Raw genomic sequence first — 18,714 nt, forward strand, 5'->3', positions numbered from 1 at the left:
ACATTAAGAGGCTTGTGTAAAGGTGCCCCATTTCTTCCCCCTGCCCACTGATTTTAATAACAGAACTTAGTAACATTGATCACACTTCATGTGCCAGGCACTGTATTGTACCTTATCCTATTTAATCCTCACAACTCACTACCCAATAAGGACTGTTCTCATTTTTCAGAGAAAATGGTAGTGAAGGGTTAAGCAACCTGCCCACTTACGGTTAGCTAGCAAGGGCTGGAGCCTGAGATCTTGGCTGCTACCCCAAGCTGCTTCCCAAGGCTCTTGACCTTGAAGATCAAGAGGTGCTCTGCACAAGTGCTCTCGTGACTGCAGGCCTTCTCAGAGCTTCAGCGTAATAAAGTGGAGTAACTGCAGAATTAGGGGCTATTAGCTAAACCATTTCCTCAACTGGTTGGCCACTGACCCTCTCATGGACCTCCCCAGAATATCTGGAGATAGAATGAATTACAGGGATGTCAGCATCAGGCTGAGCTGAATTTGAATCATGGCACTGCTATCTTTGGAATTCAGCTCAATCTCTTGAGTTTGCTTTTTAAAAACAAGATTTGACACTTCAGGGTGTTGTGTGGATTAAATGAAATAATTTGTGTTGAGAGAGGGTGGGATCTGCATAGTCCTGACAGGTGTGTTCAGAAATGTGGCTCTGCACGCACACTGGGAGAGCCCCAGGTGAGCACGTGGATGCCCACATCTGCACCGCAGCAAGGTGGCCATCCAGAGGGCCGTGCACCCGGGAGATGGTTCCTAGAACTGGAGTTGTGCAATAACCATGCATGATTTCATCTGAACTGTAAGCAGGTAGGAGAAATGTTAGCATGTATTCTCCTTTGTGATAAATATGAGGACAGTGCTTGGCTCACAGCCTCCCCAGGGCGAGTCGCTGGCAGGATTCTAGGGGCCCTACTCCCTGAGCAGTGTGGAGGCAGAACGGGCGTGCATTGTCCGTTGTCAGCCGAACATTCAGGTGAGTCATGACCAGTCATTTATGTCCACATTTCCCCCAGGAACAGGCCGATAGTTAGTGGTGCTGAGCCAGCAACTGGTTTCTGTGGCAGGCATACCTCTCCTGTGCTGTTTCCCATCCCTGCCCTCACCTCTGCTCTGTCCCCATGCAGGGCTGGCTTTTCTGAGTCTCATTTTTGTGTCATATCAGGCTGAGGGGAGACAGAACCAAGGTGGGCTATTCCTGTTGCCCTGGCAGAGGTCTGGAGTCACGGGGTGCGGACAGGCAGGGAGGACAAGGGACCAAAGCTTCAAGGGAAGGAATGCTCTGGACTGGTGCACAGTCCAGCTCAGAATCCCCTGGATATTTTTAGCCTTTTGAAAATGTAAACAGCATGTGTCTTTTATTTGTCCACACAGACATTTTGCTGTCAGCTAGACGAGCTGATCCACTGGCTGTATGACATAGCTGATGTTACCGACCACTGGACTCCACCAAAGTCCAGCCTTACGAGTCTCAAGTCTTCTCTGCAGCTTTACCGGGTAATACTCATGAGAGGGGGCTAAGTCACTTGATTACAAAGTAAAAGCTTAAATAGCATGCTCTGTATGTTGTGGCTCAGTTGACTTTTACCTGAAAGCTAGTCATAGGTCCTTTTCAAATTCTTAATGCCAAAAAACTATATCAGTTATTTCCTAAGCCAAATAGAGTTTGGAGAAAATTCATTTATCCTCAATCAAAAATACTTAAGGGTGACTTCCAGTGTAATTTTCCAAATATCTCAGGCATTGAGAAGCATACATGTGTACTGTTTGGAATCTCTAGGCACATATGGCTATTTAAAATGAAAAATCCAAATTTCTCAGTTGCAATAGCCACATTCCAAGGGTTCAGTCAGAATTCATCTAGGGACTACGGTGCAGGTAAAACGTTCCCATCACCACAGACCTTTTGGACAGCACTGATTGATACATAATTGTTTAAGCTGAATTTGTATTGACTCCAAGACATACCCAGGGCATTTTGATGGTGTTTATACAAAGATACAGCTCTATTTGCTTCTCAGTATTTTGTTTTGGGGAATTTTGCCTCTCTAAAAAAACAGGTTTTAATTTTAAAAATCTCTTTAATGGTGGTTCTGAGTACAACTTTGGATCAAAATTTTAGGTGAGTTTGTGCCTGCTGTTCTGGCATACTTATCAATAGCCTCCCCTTCATCCCCAGTGTTCTAAATTGGATGATAAATTATACAGTTACCCGAAACATAACATTAACCTTGACTGACCTACTCATGACTTCTGGCATGTCTGGTTGGCCAAATCTTGATAACCTCTAATGAAGGAGCGGGGTGTTTGTGGTCTCAGCCTGATGCTAGTCTAGAAAGGGTTTTCCTGGGACGGTTCTTTGCATTTCTCCCACATAATAACCTGACCGACTGCCTTCAGCCAAAGAGGTTGTGATTTCCTGAGCCAGGGCCACACCAGCCTGGGCTGAGCCAGAGCTGCCACCACGCCCAGGCAGCATGGAGGGCCTTTGTTTTCCAGCTTGGGGCCAAGTCAAACTTAAGGGAGGAGTCTCATCTGGGTGGGCCAGCTGCTCTACATTAGTGGGAATGCTGTTTCCTGTTATGTAGAGAGTTCCTTGCCCAGAATACACTAAGCAAAGCTGAGTGTGAGAGTCCTCCATGTGCTGGGCCCACCTCTCAAAGGCCCAAGAGCAGCATCATTGTGGGAAGAGGAAACGATCTTTGGTAGACTCACCTGGTGGCCTTTCCAAAGTGCCTCAGCCCCACCCCCTCAGTGTAGGTGCCAGTGAAACAACTCCATTCCCTCCATTGTATCCCTCAGTCAGTCCTGCATCAACTTCCAGCCAACCAGAGCAACGTTCTTGCTTTGTGGGTAGAACAGATCTGAGCTGGGAGTTATTCCTACAGGACAATGAAGCCTAGCCCACTAACTGAGACCACTCCGTCAACCGATTCCCCATGTACAAGCTACTCTGACCGATGTTACCTACCTAATATAAGCATGAGTGTGGGTATCTATACTGATAAAAGGGTAACACGCTAATTAGGCCAGACAGACCAGATGTCCTTCCTGACAAAGCCAGGGGCATGGCCGGCCTGCAAACTGCTCGTGGCCCCTCACCCAGGCCACTCCCACCCCCCACCAGCCAGTTCCCACCCATGCACCAGGCCTCTATCCTATATAATAAAAGGGTAATATGCCAATTGACCCTAAAGGTAGAACAGCCGCTGGACCAGTCACTGTGAGGCACACTGACCACCTCTTGGTCCTTTTCCCTGGCCAGCAGGCTCTGATTGCCTGGTGGCCACCCATGGCAGGGGCAGGGCTGGCAAACAGGCAGGAACAGCCGACCTCTCGGTGTGTCGTCGTTCCCCCCCACCCCCACCCCATCGGCATCGGCACTGATCACCCGATGGCGAACAGGGAACCGGGGGGTGGTGGCGGCAGGAGGCAGGGCCAGCTGCGGACAGCTGGGGAAGATGGCCCTGATCGCAGGCCAGGCCTAGGGTCTGTACCTGTGCACCAATTTCATACACCAGGCCTCTAGTGCAGGGGTCTTCAAACTACGGCCCGCGGGCCACATGCAGCCCCCAGGGGAGTCTGATCCTGCCCGCCAGGTTTTTTGGGCAGTGAGCGCAGCCAAGGTGTTACAGTAGGGATTAGTAGTTCATATAGTCCGGCCCTCCAGCTCTCTGAGGGACTGTGATCTGGCCCCCACTTTAAAAAGTTTGAGGACCCCTGCTCTAGTGCATTCAAATATTTTAACTGGACTCTGTCTCACATACTTTGTCTTAATAGCAATGGGTTTGTGGCAGCATATAGACTATCAAGAGTACTAAAGAATAAAAATAATAAGCATAGATATTAGGGCTGAAGACAGGAATATAGTAAATCCAGGAGGAAAATTATAACCAGAATGTGAAACACATTCTGCACCCTATACTAAAAGTGGTCATGGATTTGACTCTTACACCTAGGGGCTAAAAGTGCACCAAAAACAACTGAAGACAAGGCGCGGTACCTGTGAGGGGAAACGGATGAGCTCCTTTGGAGACTCGGCTTCCTTGATGCGTTCCCTAGGCCTGAAGTCCACACAGAACGTGACCACAGGCAGCAGTCACTGTGGTCACATTAACAACATCTCTTACTTGCCAGTTCCATTACAATAGAGGATTTTAAGAATCCCATTGCCTGTGAATATAAAGAATGGGGGGTGGCACAAGAAGGAAGCTCTGACTCCACGCTGTTGATAAGCCAGGCTCCACCTACGGGGAAAACTATTGTCAAACTTGCAACAGAAAAAAAAGATTGCCTCTGTATTTACCTTGGGCTCCAAAGAGGTGGTTCAACTTGACACTGTTTACTTGGGGAGTCCTGAAGACCAGTGGGTGTATATTACAGGTTAGAGGGAAATCAAGCTACCCTACAAGGGATCATTTTGAATAACTTTTATAAAATGAGAGTAACGAAGCTTTTTCTTTTCCTTTTTTTTTTTTTTTTTTTTTCCCTGATATACTTTAAGCAATTTAAGAAAGACATAGATGAACACCAGTCCCTGGCGGAGAATGTCTTACAGGAAGGGGAGATTCTTCTTCAGTGCCTGTTGGATAACACCCCAGGTGAGATGCTTGAGGCTTTGAATTTAGCCAGCCTGTCAGCGCAGTCCAGGGCCCCTCATACTCACTGGTAAGGAGCCATAGTGCCGAAGCCCCTCCCACATGCACCCATTGCCCTGGATTCCAATGACTGCCAGCCCCTCACAGCATCCCTGCCCCGCAACCACACCATGTGGCGGCAGTCACAAAGGTAAGCCGAGTAAAGTCGTGTCAAGCTTTTAAGAGCCACACTTGCTTCTGCTTTCAGCTTTTCCGGGTGTCCTGGGTGGGAATGCTGGTTGGTTTTTGGCTAGGAGGCTTCCTTTCCTTTCCCAGTGCAGGCGACACCCCTCTCTCTAGTTATCTGCTTTCAGGAAGAATTTCTTTCAGGATTCAAGAGCAGTCAATCTATTCTGAGCGAATAGACTGAAGAAGTGGACTGAGAAAGGGGACAGGGGGGACGGTGGTGCACAAACTAAGCTCAAGACTGTTTTGTAGGGTGGATTTCCAAGATAGGAAAATGTGAAAATCATAAACGAGTAGCATTCATGGTGCAAGGATTTACGATAGAATTACCCTTGCTGGAGGTGGATGTGAATGGAGGATGCGGTAGGAGAATGCTAGGTTAAAGCAATGAAGTGATGGGTCCCTAAAAGCAGCCCCTAGTTTCCTATGAGACTCAACATCCAAGTGCTGAAAAGCCATCTGTCTTGTGTCAGATTTGGAGATGGTGTCTATGCTAGAAGCAAATAGTATAAGCAAAGCTGGGCAGGACCTGCGGGCTTCAGAGGCATTGAGGCTGCCCTTTCCGGACCGGAAGTAGTGGGCAGGTGCATATTAAGAGGTGTATACTATAGCACAATTTCTCTCAACCTCAGCACTACCAATATTTTGGGCCACATACTTCTTTCAGAGTGATGTCCTGTGCATGGTAAGCTGTTGAGCAGCATTTCTGTCCTCGACCCATTAGATGCCAGTAGCACCCCTCCCCAGTATGACAACCTAATGTATCGCCAGCATTGCCAAATGTGCCCTGGGAAGAGAAATCAACAGGGCTGAAAACTGAAGGAGCCATGGAGACACTGCAGGGATTTCCAAAGGGTGGTGCTTATCCAATGACATATGAGACCTTTGCAATCCCCAGCCCTTCGGAGGCAGTTGTTTTGGCTCTTTTGGTATTCCCTTGTATAGGGTTTTCTGGTTTTGATTGGGGCAGAAATTAAGTATGCCAACCTCCTTTGCTACCTGTAATCACTCCAGTACTTTTCTGAACACTGTGTACCAGACACTGCTGAAGCAGTTCACTTTTTCCCCATTTAACCACAGCCCTGTGAGATGGACACTATTACTACTGTCATCTCCGCAGAGTAATGGATTTGCCTTGGTCACACAAGGAATGGCAGCCTGGCTCCAGCCCCTATTAGCGTGTAGGGGTGCAGGCAGGGGCTGAGCAGGAAGGGAAGGAGCTCAATACCAGGAAACTCTTCCCAGAGGCCGCATGTAACAATAGGGCCTCTTAAAGGCCACAGGTTCTTTGACCATTTAAAAAACAATTCAGAAAGCTTCTCAGTGCTTAGTTTGTAATAAAAATGTCCCACTTTGCCTTTCTCTCAAAGGAGTCTAGAGGTATTTACTGTCAAAATAAGAGGCTTTTGGGGTTTCTGTAGTTTTCAGACTCTGTGCATCCGGGCTCTTTCAGATTGACACACTGCCCCTTCCCATCCTGTGTGGCACACCCAGGAACCTGACTGCTCTATGGAAATCACAAGTTCCCCTTGATTCACAGGGTTTGTCCAGCTAGGTGTTCTCCAGAGCAGTGGTCGCCAACCGGTGGTCCGTGAGGCCTGAAACGTTGGTGACCACTGCTCCGGGACAAGAGTTCAAGCACAGACACTCCTCCCCAGCCTCTGCCACAGCATAAGCTTGGGGATGAGAAGCCAGATGAACTCCCCCTCAAAATGTCCCGATCTCAGCCTCCTGTCAGAGGCCTCTCCACAGAAATCTGGCAGGTTTTCATTACAGTCCTATCTCAACAAACGCTTTATTACACTGGGTCAAATGGCTGGAACCTATTGGCATCAAACTGAAACAGGCCACTATAAATAATCTATAATAAAAGCATAATATGCTAATTAGACCAGACATCCTTCCAGACGAAGCCATTCCCGGGTCCCAAGTGCCAGAGGGAAGCTGGTGCCAGCGCAGGGAGGAGGGGGCCTGCTCTTGCACGAATTTCATGTTTCGGGCCTCTAGTTAAAACAAGATCTCACTGGGAAATACTTCATTCCTGTTCCCAGCTTTCCTTTTATTTGACTCCAACCAAACGCTCTAACATTCTAAAATAGAAGTTTAAAAATATAAAGGTCCCCTGACCTCCACTGAAAGCACAAGGGACTGGGCAAAGGTCTGGTGGACGTGGAGGGGGAGCCCATCCCAGATGAGCTGTACTGTGCACCCTGGCTGCCCTCTGCCAGCCTTGCCCTCCCAGCTCTCGTGAGCCGTCAGGACAGCACTTTGCCCTGATGACTGTGCACTGATATGGCGCCCTTGGGGTTGATCTCAACACAGCCAGCCTGTACTGCCCATCCATCAGCATCCTCTGCAGATACACAGCTTCCCCTTTCCCTTCCACTGCTGGCAGATGTTGCAGCTGAGGCAGGAAATGGGAGAGTGTTAACACAGCTGATAAAAGCACAGGAAACTAGAGCAGCCTTTCTGTTTTAACAAAGGAAATAACATTTTTAAGAAAAAAGCAAGCTTGCTATATGAGATGCACTTTGAACCTAGCCCATCCCCTTCTCAAATGAGCACTTAATGTGTAGAAGGGAATCTTGGCCTTACTGTCCTTTTTAAATATATCTTTTTATTGATTTCAGAGGTAAAGGGAGGGAAAGAGAAACATCAGTGAGAGAGAATCAGTTATTAGCTGCCTCCTTGCATACCCTACACTGGGAATTGAGTTTGCAACCTGGGCATGTGCCACTGAACCATGACATTCATAGCCAACGCTCAACCACCAAGCAATGCCGGCCTGGCTAACCATTGTATCTTTGCCTGCTTTTAGGTACTTTCTTTTGAAATCTATTCTAGAACTCAAAAAGGGGTTCACAGGGATCCCCAAATGTTACCAGACTACCTGCGCACAGGCTAAATGACAGTCCCCAGCCAACAGAAGCTATTAGGACCTGGTAGCAAGACCAGGAGCCCTAATCCTGGCTTTTTTCATTTAAGCCTTTGCACCACATGATGTGGGTGTGCCCTGAGTCTTCTCTCTCAAAGTCAGATAATACCAGTCACCACAGAACCATGACTGCTTTTTTATGAATTATGTAATTCCAAAGTAGAGCCAGAGAAATTCTTGCCTCACTTTAGTCATAAATTAAAAGATCCACCAGTGCAATAGTATTTCCTGGAGAGTCAGTTAAGAGTAGACATTCTGAAACTATTGTGTAAAATGCTACACCTTGTATGTTCTTTTGAAAATAACTTGCATGATTTTTTTTTTTTTTTTTTTGGTCTAATTGTTTTGTTAGTGTTAAAGGATGTCCTCAGGCGGATCTCAAAGCAGCCCAGCGAGCTGGAGAGCCGTGCAGATCACCTGTATGACACAATCTTAGCTTCTGTGGACATGCTGGCTGGCTGCACCCTCATCCCTGAAGACACACCAGTGGCACACAGTAGTGCTGATGTGACTGGGATGAGCCTGGTAAGTAGAATAACCAAGAACATCCCTCCTCAGACCCCTGTGCTGGATTAGGGCACAGAGCTCCTGCTCTGACATTTGCTTGTTTCTTAGAAACTTGAGCCAAGAGCTATTAAAGCAAATGAGATGTTTCTCTGGCCGGTGTAGCACCCTCCCATACACCAAAAGATGGTGGGCTGAATTCCCAGTTAGGGCACATACCCAGGTTGCAGGTTCATTCCCAATTGATGCATGGGCAGGAGGCAACTAACTGATGCATCTCTCTCACACTCTCTCTCTTCCATTTTCTAAAAAAATTCAATGGAAACATTCCTTGGGTGAGGCTAAAAAAAAAATTGAGATGCTAGGAGGAGATGCTACCATTGCCAGGAAGAAGCGAGGGCAGGCCGGCGGGGTGTGTGTGGGGTCTTCCCATGAGGACAAAGGCTCGCTGCTGTTTTACATTTCCGTTTCACCCATGCTGCCTGCTGAGGACTAGGAAGTCATGCTCCCATTTCTATGGCAGTCCCTTCACCAGCACCCAAATGCAACAGCAGCAAAACTTATCTATACCTACTTTGCTCCTCACCCAACTCATACTTTCTCCAAGCAACTACTGACGCACTCAGTGCCTGTAGACCCAGTTACTGATAACTCTCCACACCTCCCTTTCCCACAAAAGGCTAGGAGGGGATAGTTGGGGATAACATGCCTGGGAACTTAATAGTACACCTTTCTTCTGCTCTCTAGAAAGGTCCAACTGAATGATAGGAGAGGCAGGCTGAGAGAGTTGGTACCCACTTTGGGACAACTGGACCATACTATCTCTGAAATTGCCTCTCCAATCAAAATGTGGTGCCTAACTCAGGTTTTCCAGATTAGATCTGACAAAATAAGGTAAAGGATAAAATCCAGGTATGTCAAGAGCAAAGAGTCCATTATTTGTATCAGAAATTTAGCAAGTTGTTTTGGTTCTAAAATGTTTGTTGTATATCCCCCTCTGCAACATTCTGCATGTAACAAATGCTTCTCTTTCTCTTTCAGGCATCTTCTCAGGCAGAGATGTAATCTGTCTCCCAAAACCTGGCTGGTGGGAAACTTTCTGGAAGAAAGTAAGAGCCATTTAACACTGATAATCAAAGGGGAAACTTAAACCTAATGTATTAGCTTTAAAATGCCTTTATCTTCCCTGAGATAAGGGACTACTGAATTACTATTTTTATTTAAAACAAATACTTCCAAACTAAGGTGTTCCTTTGGTGCTTCTCTGCAAAGAGCATGTGGCTTTGCAGTCTTTTGATAAAATAATGTTAATAGTCTTATAGGTCTGTCTTCCCCTCTGCCCAGTTAAAAAGAGCAGACAAAACTCTCAAACTAGTCCACGCACTGAGATCATTTAAAGAAGGCTGGTATGAGAAATAAGGTACCAAATAAATCAGTACTCTCAGGCATACAAGATTGGTTGGTTGGTCAGGAACTTGGGTCTTTTCATGAAATTAAGCTTGGGTTTGTAAGTCCTACTTAGAAGACTTTAGAAGAGACTTTAACTCTCTAAATTCATAGAAGATTCCTCTACAAATTACTTTGGGGGTTAGACCTTTTGTCATTTTCGGGGCTTAGGGCTCCATCTTAAAGGACAGTGTGTTGGGGCATTGGGAATTGCCATTGAGCTTCAGCAAGGCTATGGACTAATGAACCATCTTAAAGGTACCTCCTAGGAGGATGCTCCCCTCCATTCCCACTCTCCTGTGGAAGAGTAAAGAGTAGTCCAAGGTCAGGGAGGGAAGGGCATGGATAGGATCATACAGCCTGGTTAACTACAGAAAGTAAGGCCATAAATAGTGAAGTGGAAGGAAGGAATTTTTTGTTGCTTGGGAGTTGACCTGTAAGTACCTTGATAGAATTAAATTTACAGGTCAACCATTTAAAGTATCGATTCTGTAACCTTTAAAGCAAAGTAATCATCCATTACCGGTAACCACAGATAATGCAAAAACAAAATCAGTTAGTTTCTATTGGGCTATGAATTGACGTGGAATGAGAAAAGTACATTTCCCCCCATATAATTTTAGTATTATAGTGGGCTAAGATTTAAGCAAAGGGTTCTTCATACTTAAATATATGAGATAAACACTTAAAGATCTTTTTTCAAACTCCTTCCAGATTCTCATTTGAGGAAGGTGCTTTAAAAAGGAAGATCTTTTAAGTTTGTAAAGAATGAACAAGTCATCTTGAATCAAAAGATGATGATGATAGAACAATTACTCTCACAAACTTCTGATATCCCTCAGAACAAAACATTTAATACCAAGTTACTTTTTTAAAAAGAAATTTAGGACTTTAGTTTGGGGGGCTGAGCCACATAACATTCGAACTAAAGTCCTATTATAAATGTAACTTTTTCTGCTTTAAAATTTCAATAGCAGCTATATAAAATTCAGTATTTCAAGTGCCTGCTGCTACTATGGTATGATTTACCATAATGCTTAGTTTAAGGGCATGATCAGAATTAAACCGTGTATGAAGATTCTGCCTGTATTATGACTCCATATTAATCTTGATTCCATACGTAAATTTTAATAGCCTAGAACTGGTTAAAAAGGCACATATGTCTAATAGCCTCTGTTTTTATATTGTTATATATCACCTTCCCTTTGATGTGGCTATAAAATGGCATATACCTTTACACTACTTTCCATTAAGTATGTTACAGGGTAGCCATTAGGAGTTCAACCCAGTTATTTACTACTACTATTTGTTAGGCATGAAAATAAGTCTACAGGTCAGAAGAAGAAGAAAAATTGAAGATGACAACCCTCTAGAAACAAACTGGCTAGGGTTACAGTAATTGAATGCTGCATATGCCATTCTACTCCAACTCAACCTAATAATTATAATTATAAAAATCTTCAGGGTACTTTATTTCAAAGTACTGTTTCCCAAGAAAGTACTACTTTACCTAGAAATGAACTCAAGGTTTTTGTTCATCTCCTTTGAAATAAAGTGACAGAAGGGTGCTCATTCTAGACCTCGCTGAGAATGCCACTGAGTAATATCAGCGCAGTGGCTAATTACATCTTCAGCAGTGCTATAAAAAGTTGAAGACCTCCCTTAAAATTGAAGCTGAAATTGTTTCAGCCTTAAGAGGATGCTAGCAACATTTCCATGAGCCAGTATGGCTGGGTTACAGTTCAAGTGGCCTGGCTGGCCAATGCACAGTGGTACACATTAGCCTTAAGGACAGTAGTGGCCTATGGTGGCATAAGTGTGATTTTGAAATCCCAAATTTACCTCTAGGAAAATTTCCTAGTAGTCCCTTTGAATTAGCAATACAGTTCTTAACTAAGAACTGTATTGCTAGTTTCAGGACATAGGTTCTTGTTGCAGCTCCATGGCTGAGCTCATCTGCAAATCAAATACAGTGTCAACGACACAGGGCTGTTTTGAAGCTTAAATGGGAACGTAAAGAAGGGTTGATGTAAAAATATGCTGCAATGCAACATGTATGCTATTTCAATCCAAGGTCAAAAAATAGGAAGTTACTGCTTAGACCAGAATAGCTGTCATTCTCCAAGGATTTCCCAAAGACTGCACTGCTTAGATTTAGCTTACTCTTTTTTTTTTTTTTAAATATATTTTATTGATTTTTTACAGAGAGGAAGGGAGAGAGATAGAGAGCTAGAAACGTCAATGAGAGAGAAACATCAACCAGCTGCCTCTTGCACACCCCCTACCGGGGATGTGCCCGCAACCAAGGCACATGCCCTTGACCGGAATCGAACCTGGGACCTTTCAGTCCGCAGACCGACGCTCTACCACTGAGCCAAACCGGCTTCGGCAGATTTAGCTTACTCTTACATAAACTAATTCATGATAGCCACTTTTAACAGTTTATAGTCCAACAAATAACTATCGATAAAAGCCCATAGTAGCTTGAAATGTGTGTACTTGAAAAGGGGGTAGGAATGGGATTTTTTTTTTTTTTCAAGACTGCATTTATTGGCATATTCATAAAAGCAAACAATGGAGCATGCTAAAACATCTTGCTTAGGTACTCTCCGCTCCAGTCTTGACTGTCATGGGGGAAAGAACACTAAAATTTTCAAAACTAAGTATGTAAATATGCTTACATCTTAAAATAAATTCATGTAATGTTTTTGCCAACTCACCAAGAATAAGCTGACAGTTTGAACAACTTGCTGTGTATGGCGTCACACTAACATTTGTATCTTTTATCTACTTTAGAAGATGTGATAGTTTCTGAATTATTTCCCCCTTTATACCATATTGTAAAGCAAAAAAACCTTTTGAAGCACTTTTTAAAAAAATCTTCACCCAAATAACAATTTGAGTTCAGATGCCTTATGTGAGGATGAATAGATCCAACAAGCACATCTATAATACAAAGTAAAACTATGATTTTATTGTGAAATTCTCATAGAAGGAAAATTAAGTGGAATATTCTGTCCATTTTATTTTACAATAATCTTACCACTTATTTTTGTACCATGTATTTCAATTGTCTGTTTAGTGAAAATAAAAATAAAAACCTTTAATTTTTGGCTTGTTTTTAATTTAGATTTTATCATTGAATTCAAAATCCCACCATAAAATGTGTTGCCAACAACCATATCCCAAGCCCCTAAGTAAAGAATATTTTGGCGGCTACCTTCAAGCCCCAGGAAAACAGCCTTTGATTTACATAACCTTAAAATGCCAGTGTTAAGCAAAGGACTGTTTTCCACAATAAAAAAACAAACCCTAAAATCTTTAAGGTCCTATTTAACAAAATTTTCACATGTGCAAAATCCCACGGAAATAAATATTTCTCTCACTTATTCCCATCTAACGTTCATGTTTTCAGATAATTTTTAGGGAAATAATTTCTAAAATTAGGGCAGATAGTAAAATTTCCCTTCTTTCTACTTGTTAATCCTTTACTTATCCTCCAACCTAAGTTACACAATTGTGGAGGATAAAATAGTTGGCATCTGACCCCGAGCATGGAAGAAATATTAGCACATGTATTGGTCTGATCATTTGCCAATTAAGGGAAGGTGATGCTTTCCACCTTTACCACATAAAAAAATTAAAATATTGATTCATGAAGCCATTTCAGATGGTTTTAGAAAAGGATCAGAGATAACAAGCTATATAGCATAGACTTCTTCCATACAATTTAATCTCCCTGAACCACTAAGCTTGGCTAAAATCCTACAGCAGAAAGCTTCCCTAGGTCATTTATTAGGTGTATTATCTGGAAAGCATAATGAATGCTGCTCTAAGATAGGTCTACAATGCCCTGGTTGCACACAAATGGATGTTTTAGGAATAATGCAAGGCTCTCTTTCCCTTTAACCATAAGAATTAAAACAATACTTATCACCATTCGGTTGGATATTACTTCCAATAAGTACAATATTTATTAAACATATCTTCAGTTGTTTTGTTACATAGTGTGCAACAAATTACAATATTCTGCAGCCACAAATTATATGCAGAGTATGAAGAAACTATTAATCAGATAGTGTAATCTTTCCGTTTATAACTCTACAAGGAAGAACTAGCAAATCAGATCTTACATATAACATCTCACTAAACTTTATGCATGGAAAGTGACAGACACTGGTTGTGCTGTTTGATACAAAATGGCTGAACTTCATCTTCAGAAGACTAAACCTGACATCTAAACATGCCAATATAAACATCAAAACAAAATATATTCTAACCAACCACGGGAAACAGTCTGGTATCAGGAAAGCAACAAGGATTACACACATTATTTTATAAACCAGCACACAAAGGTTTAAAACAGTTCTGAAAATGAAGTTAGCTGTCTTGAGTCAAGGGAATAAAAAAAAAGTCAGTATTGACCATGTACAATCTCTGACCTTTGTGGAGACGGTAAGAATCTGTTGTAGTGCAGCTACATACAGTACAATTCAGGCAATTTTGTTTTTTCACTTGGGTTCAGATTGCAAATTCATTGCTGTGAGAAAAAGACGGAGGCAAATTTTAGCAGCAACCTCCACCTGACTGCTTGACCGGAGTGCTCTGAATTTTAACATTGGACTTCTCTGCACCACCAGCTGTCGCTCCAGGACCCATCCGCTTTTTAATCTCAGCTGCCATTGTCATGAAAGACTGTTCTACATTCGTTGCATTCTTAGCACTGGTTTCCAAAAATGGAATTCCAAGGGAATCAGCAAATTCCTAAGAGAATAATAAAGCACAATTAACATTGAGAAAATCTTTTTCTTTTTTTAATATATTTTTTATTGATTTTTTTACAGAGATAAAGGGAGAGGGAGAGTTAGAAACAGATCAGCTGCCTCCTGCACACCACCGACTAGGGATGTGCCCGCAACCAAGGTACATGCTCTTGACCGGAATCAAACCTGGGACCTTTCAGCCTGCAGGCCGATGCTCTATCCACTGAGCCAAACCAATCAGGGCTGAAAAAAATCTTTGTCACTTTTAGTGCATTTCTGTCTAAAATGAGCAGTGAGGAAAGACTAAGTTCACTGAATCCAAACAGACACCATTAAAAAAAGTCATTTTAAAGAATTTTAGTGCACATTTTAAAAGCAAAAGGTGGTTGTGATCATTTATGACTCCCTACTACATAATTCAAATTCAGTTTGAAAATCAACTTTAAACATACCTTTGCTGTTGTGTAGTCTACTACTTTCTTTGTGGTCAGATCACATTTGTTCCCTACCAACAACTTGTTGACGTTTTCACTGGCATAACGATCTATTTCCTGCAGCCACTGTTTAACATTATTGAAGGATTCCTAAGAAGACAGACATTTTTAAGGATGATAATATAGCTTTATTCTATAATATAACAACTGTTCTAATGAAGCGAGAGATAAAAGGAGTGTTTTCTTAACCTAAGAAGAGTTAATGAAGAAACTCTAGCTACAAGATAATTACTATAGTGCTGGTTAAGAAATAAACTGATAATATTACAATGACTATCCATACCTAAATAAATTAGAATTTGAAGGCTTGAGGATAAAAATACCTTATTTGACAGAGAAATACAGCTCAGCATCAAACTAGCTCAAGCAAATTTGACAAATTTGAATTGAAATTTGATTATTTTGGTTTATGAATAGATAGCTTAAGTATTACTACTAGAGATAAAAAAAAAAAGTAAATAAATGGGTCCAAAGATGCTTGTTTTTTTTAGCGCAATCATATTGAGAAAAATTTTAAGTATTTCAAGGTAATGACATGAGATTTGAAATTAGCGCTATTTTCTCCTGTTGTATCACCCAATATGCATTGAATCTAAAGTCTTATTATTCTAGTTATCTCTTAATTAGCTATATCATAGTTGAAGTGACATTTAACATTTGCTATAAGAAAAATAAGTTCTAAACATTTATCTTTATTCTTTAATAGGGAAAAAAAACTTGAAATTTTCTAATTTTCTGTCAACAATTCTTACGGTCTGTGGACTACATTCTTTACGCTATCCCTGTACCTCCACCACCACCTTGCAAAAGCTAATCTTCAGATATTCTCCATTCTCCTAAAATCTTCCTCTAGCTCAATCTATCGAGAATATCCTCCACAGGCAGACTCATAATCTTGTTTTTGACAATTCTGACAACTCTATTAGGCAAGTTAGTAAATATTTAACACCCAAAAAATGGTATAAGCCAAATAACCTACAGTTCCCTATAAACTCTTTGTCAAAACAGTCAGTTTTTTAGTTGATAATAAATATAACCAGAGTCCCTGAAAGCAAATGTAAAATCAAATACTAAACATTCTATTTACTTAAGGAAAATAATATGACATTTTGGCTGACCAATTCATTAGGTGCCCAAATAATGTTTGTGTGATTCATTTATTTGGAAGTAAAGTTTTTGTCCATATAAATAAAATGGATGGCTATTTATCAAATAGTAATATCCTATTTGGTCAATGTAACACAATTTCCTTCTGGAACTTACCTGATCTGTCACATCATACACAACTATGATGCCATGGGCTCCTCTGTAATAACTGGAGGTGATTGTTCGAAATCTTTCTTGGCCTGCTGTGTCCCACTATTATAAAATAATCAAGAAATCCAAACAGTTCCATTAAGATAGAGTTGGGAAAAGGGGCAGGAGAAGGGGGAACAATTTAGTTTACATGTGTACAGAAATGACCAGGATTTGATATGGAAACATTAGCCCTCAGTGCTTAACTACTAAATGCATGATAACTGCTAAATACCTGAAGGTCCAGAAAAGAAGCTAGTGGCTACAATTTAGCTTACGGTTATGCTACCAATATTACACCAGCTCTTTGAGATTAGGAACTGTGTCATACTTTTCATACTCCCTTCCATTCTTAGAACTGTGCAAGACATTCGGAATGACTGCATAAACAGGCTGACTTAATTAGGAAGGCTACTGCCCTTACACCCCTTTAACACTCACACATAAGACAATATTATTTGCTAGCATGTTTTAGCATCATGGAATGCACTGAAAGGATCTAATTAAGGTAAATACCAGTCAAGATAATACTTTCCAGATATGGTTAAAGTGCTATCTTAATCCTAGGGAAAACAATGTAAGGAAGATGATTCAAAATACTTTCATAAAATTCATTTTAAAAGCAATTTTCCACACTTCACCATTTAGACTTAAACACCAAAAACAAATATCACTTAAATTACTATATTAAAATTCTGGGTTTAATAAAAAACTGAAACTCAATTGTTAGATTTTAAAAGCATTGGTATTAACAAGGACAATGAGAATTTGGTTTAAATTGCTCTTAGACAATGGCTTCTTTAAAAATTTGTATAATTAGAATAGCTACCTACCCCACTGGTAAAAGGTAACATCTTGATTAAAGGAGAAATAACAGAATAGTACTGTAAAAATAAATGGACTTGAAGTCTAAGACAAGTGAAGATCAAGATGCAGTAGCCTTTATCGGGAGGGGATTACAAAGTTCTGGAGTCTGTGAACTTGGCATTGATCCCCTCCAATGTTTTAAATGGGAAAATTTTAAAAAACAAAACTGCTTCAGGAGCACTCGGTGAAATCACTGTCTTTTCCAGCAGACAAGGTGCTGTTAAATTCAAATTGGGGGGGAATTTTAATACAGACAGGATATTAGATAATATTGAGGCCTTAGTGTCAGTTTTGCTAGATGTGATAATGTTTACATAGGAAAATAGAGATGCATACCAACCTATGCTTGGAGTAAAATATAATGCCTGTAATTTAACATACTCCAGGGGAATAGTTAATGAATCAAAGAAAGTTAACACCATTCATCTAAAACAAACAAAAACAAGTCACAACGGCTTCATTTTTTTTTGTTTTGTTTAAAATATTGGCCTGAGAGCCCAAAAGACTTTATATCTGTATTAGTAAAGAGTGTTCAAGTCACCCTAGCCCGTTTGGCTCAGTGGTTGGAGCGTCAGCCTGTGGACTGAAGGGTCCCTGGTTTGATTCCAGTCAAGGACACATGCCTAGATTGCAGGCTCGATCCCCAAGAGGGGACGTGCAGGAGGCAGCCAATCAATGATTCAGTCTCATCATTGATTTTTCTCTCTCACCCTCTCCCTTCCTCTTTGAGATAGATTTTTTTTAAAAATTTATATATATATATATATTAAAAGTATCAAAGTCTTTCAGGATTCCTTAGAGAAGCCTAAGCTTTGGAGTCAAGCCAATCTGACTTCAAAACATAAAATCCAGGCTCTTGGTTATTTAACACTGGGGACAGTCAATTAACAGTTTCCTCATCTATAAATCTTTGGTGTAACTCAACTTAGGGATTGTTAAATGGGTTTAAATTAAGGCTAGTAAAATGCCTAGCAGAATGCCTAACTGTAGAAGCTGCTCAATAAAATATTATGAAAATCCTTACACTACACCAGGCACGAGGATTCAAGATCATAGAGAGGAACAAAACAAGATCATAGAGAGGAACAAAACAGCGCTCACAGGATATCTCATTTAAATGGGAGACAAACATGAGAAATCCAATTACTCTGTGAGGGGTAATAGGATTATATATAGAAGAAAGTTCTTCCTTCCCTTCTCCACACACCAACTCCCTGCACAAAGAAGAAACTGTTTATGCATAAATGTTAACAAAAAAACAAAGAATTTAACTGATTAAGCAAGATTTCCAAAGACTAAACTTTCCGATGTCTCCTGTCTCCTTGCCAGTCTGAAAACTCCGGATTCTACATAATTGTACCTTCCACTGTAATTGATCACCCTTTGTATATAATTCTCATTACCTCCTAATCACAGGGTTACTGACTTTCCCATATTTGTCAGTCCCACTCCAATGGGATCTCTCCTTCTAAGAGGCTATGTTAATAATCTCTCTCTGTAACCTCGAACCTCTTGGGGGGTGCCTGGCATAACATAAGCATGTCCATAAATGTGTCATCAGTGAACAATCACAGAAGGATGCCTGC

At 41.5% G+C, this 18,714-nt stretch overlaps 2 protein-coding genes across 6 annotated transcripts in view; one reads left to right on the forward strand and one right to left on the reverse strand.

Moving 5' to 3' along the window:
• CEP68 (centrosomal protein 68) overlaps positions 1 to 12,815 on the forward strand; it is a 25,797-nt gene extending 12,982 nt beyond the window's left edge. For 2 of the 5 annotated variants that reach the window (XM_084901077.1, XM_084901079.1), the window contains exons 4-7: positions 1,375 to 1,497; positions 4,505 to 4,601; positions 8,111 to 8,283; positions 9,304 to 12,815. In XM_084901077.1, the coding sequence (XP_084757203.1) occupies positions 1,375 to 1,497; positions 4,505 to 4,601; positions 8,111 to 8,283; positions 9,304 to 9,327 (417 nt within the window). In that variant the 3' untranslated portion in view covers positions 9,328 to 12,815. Of the gene's footprint in view, positions 1 to 1,374; positions 1,498 to 4,504; positions 4,602 to 8,110; positions 9,246 to 9,303 lie in introns of those variants that run through there. The other 3 variants (XM_084901075.1, XM_084901076.1, XM_084901078.1) reach the window with 2 other exon arrangements.
• The window catches only part of RAB1A (RAB1A, member RAS oncogene family), a 27,110-nt gene continuing 21,051 nt past the window's right edge, over positions 12,656 to 18,714 (reverse strand). Inside the window, exons 4-6 of the mRNA XM_084901127.1 lie at positions 16,229 to 16,324; positions 14,924 to 15,055; positions 12,656 to 14,472 (exon numbers count right to left, since the gene is read on the reverse strand). Of these exons, the coding sequence (XP_084757253.1) occupies positions 14,275 to 14,472; positions 14,924 to 15,055; positions 16,229 to 16,324 (426 nt within the window). The 3' untranslated portion in view covers positions 12,656 to 14,274. The remainder of the gene's footprint in view (positions 14,473 to 14,923; positions 15,056 to 16,228; positions 16,325 to 18,714) is intronic.

Source organism: Pipistrellus hanaki (genome assembly GCF_964339955.1).
Source record: "Pipistrellus hanaki genome assembly, chromosome: 12".
Classification (NCBI taxonomy): domain Eukaryota; kingdom Metazoa; phylum Chordata; class Mammalia; order Chiroptera; family Vespertilionidae; genus Pipistrellus; species Pipistrellus hanaki.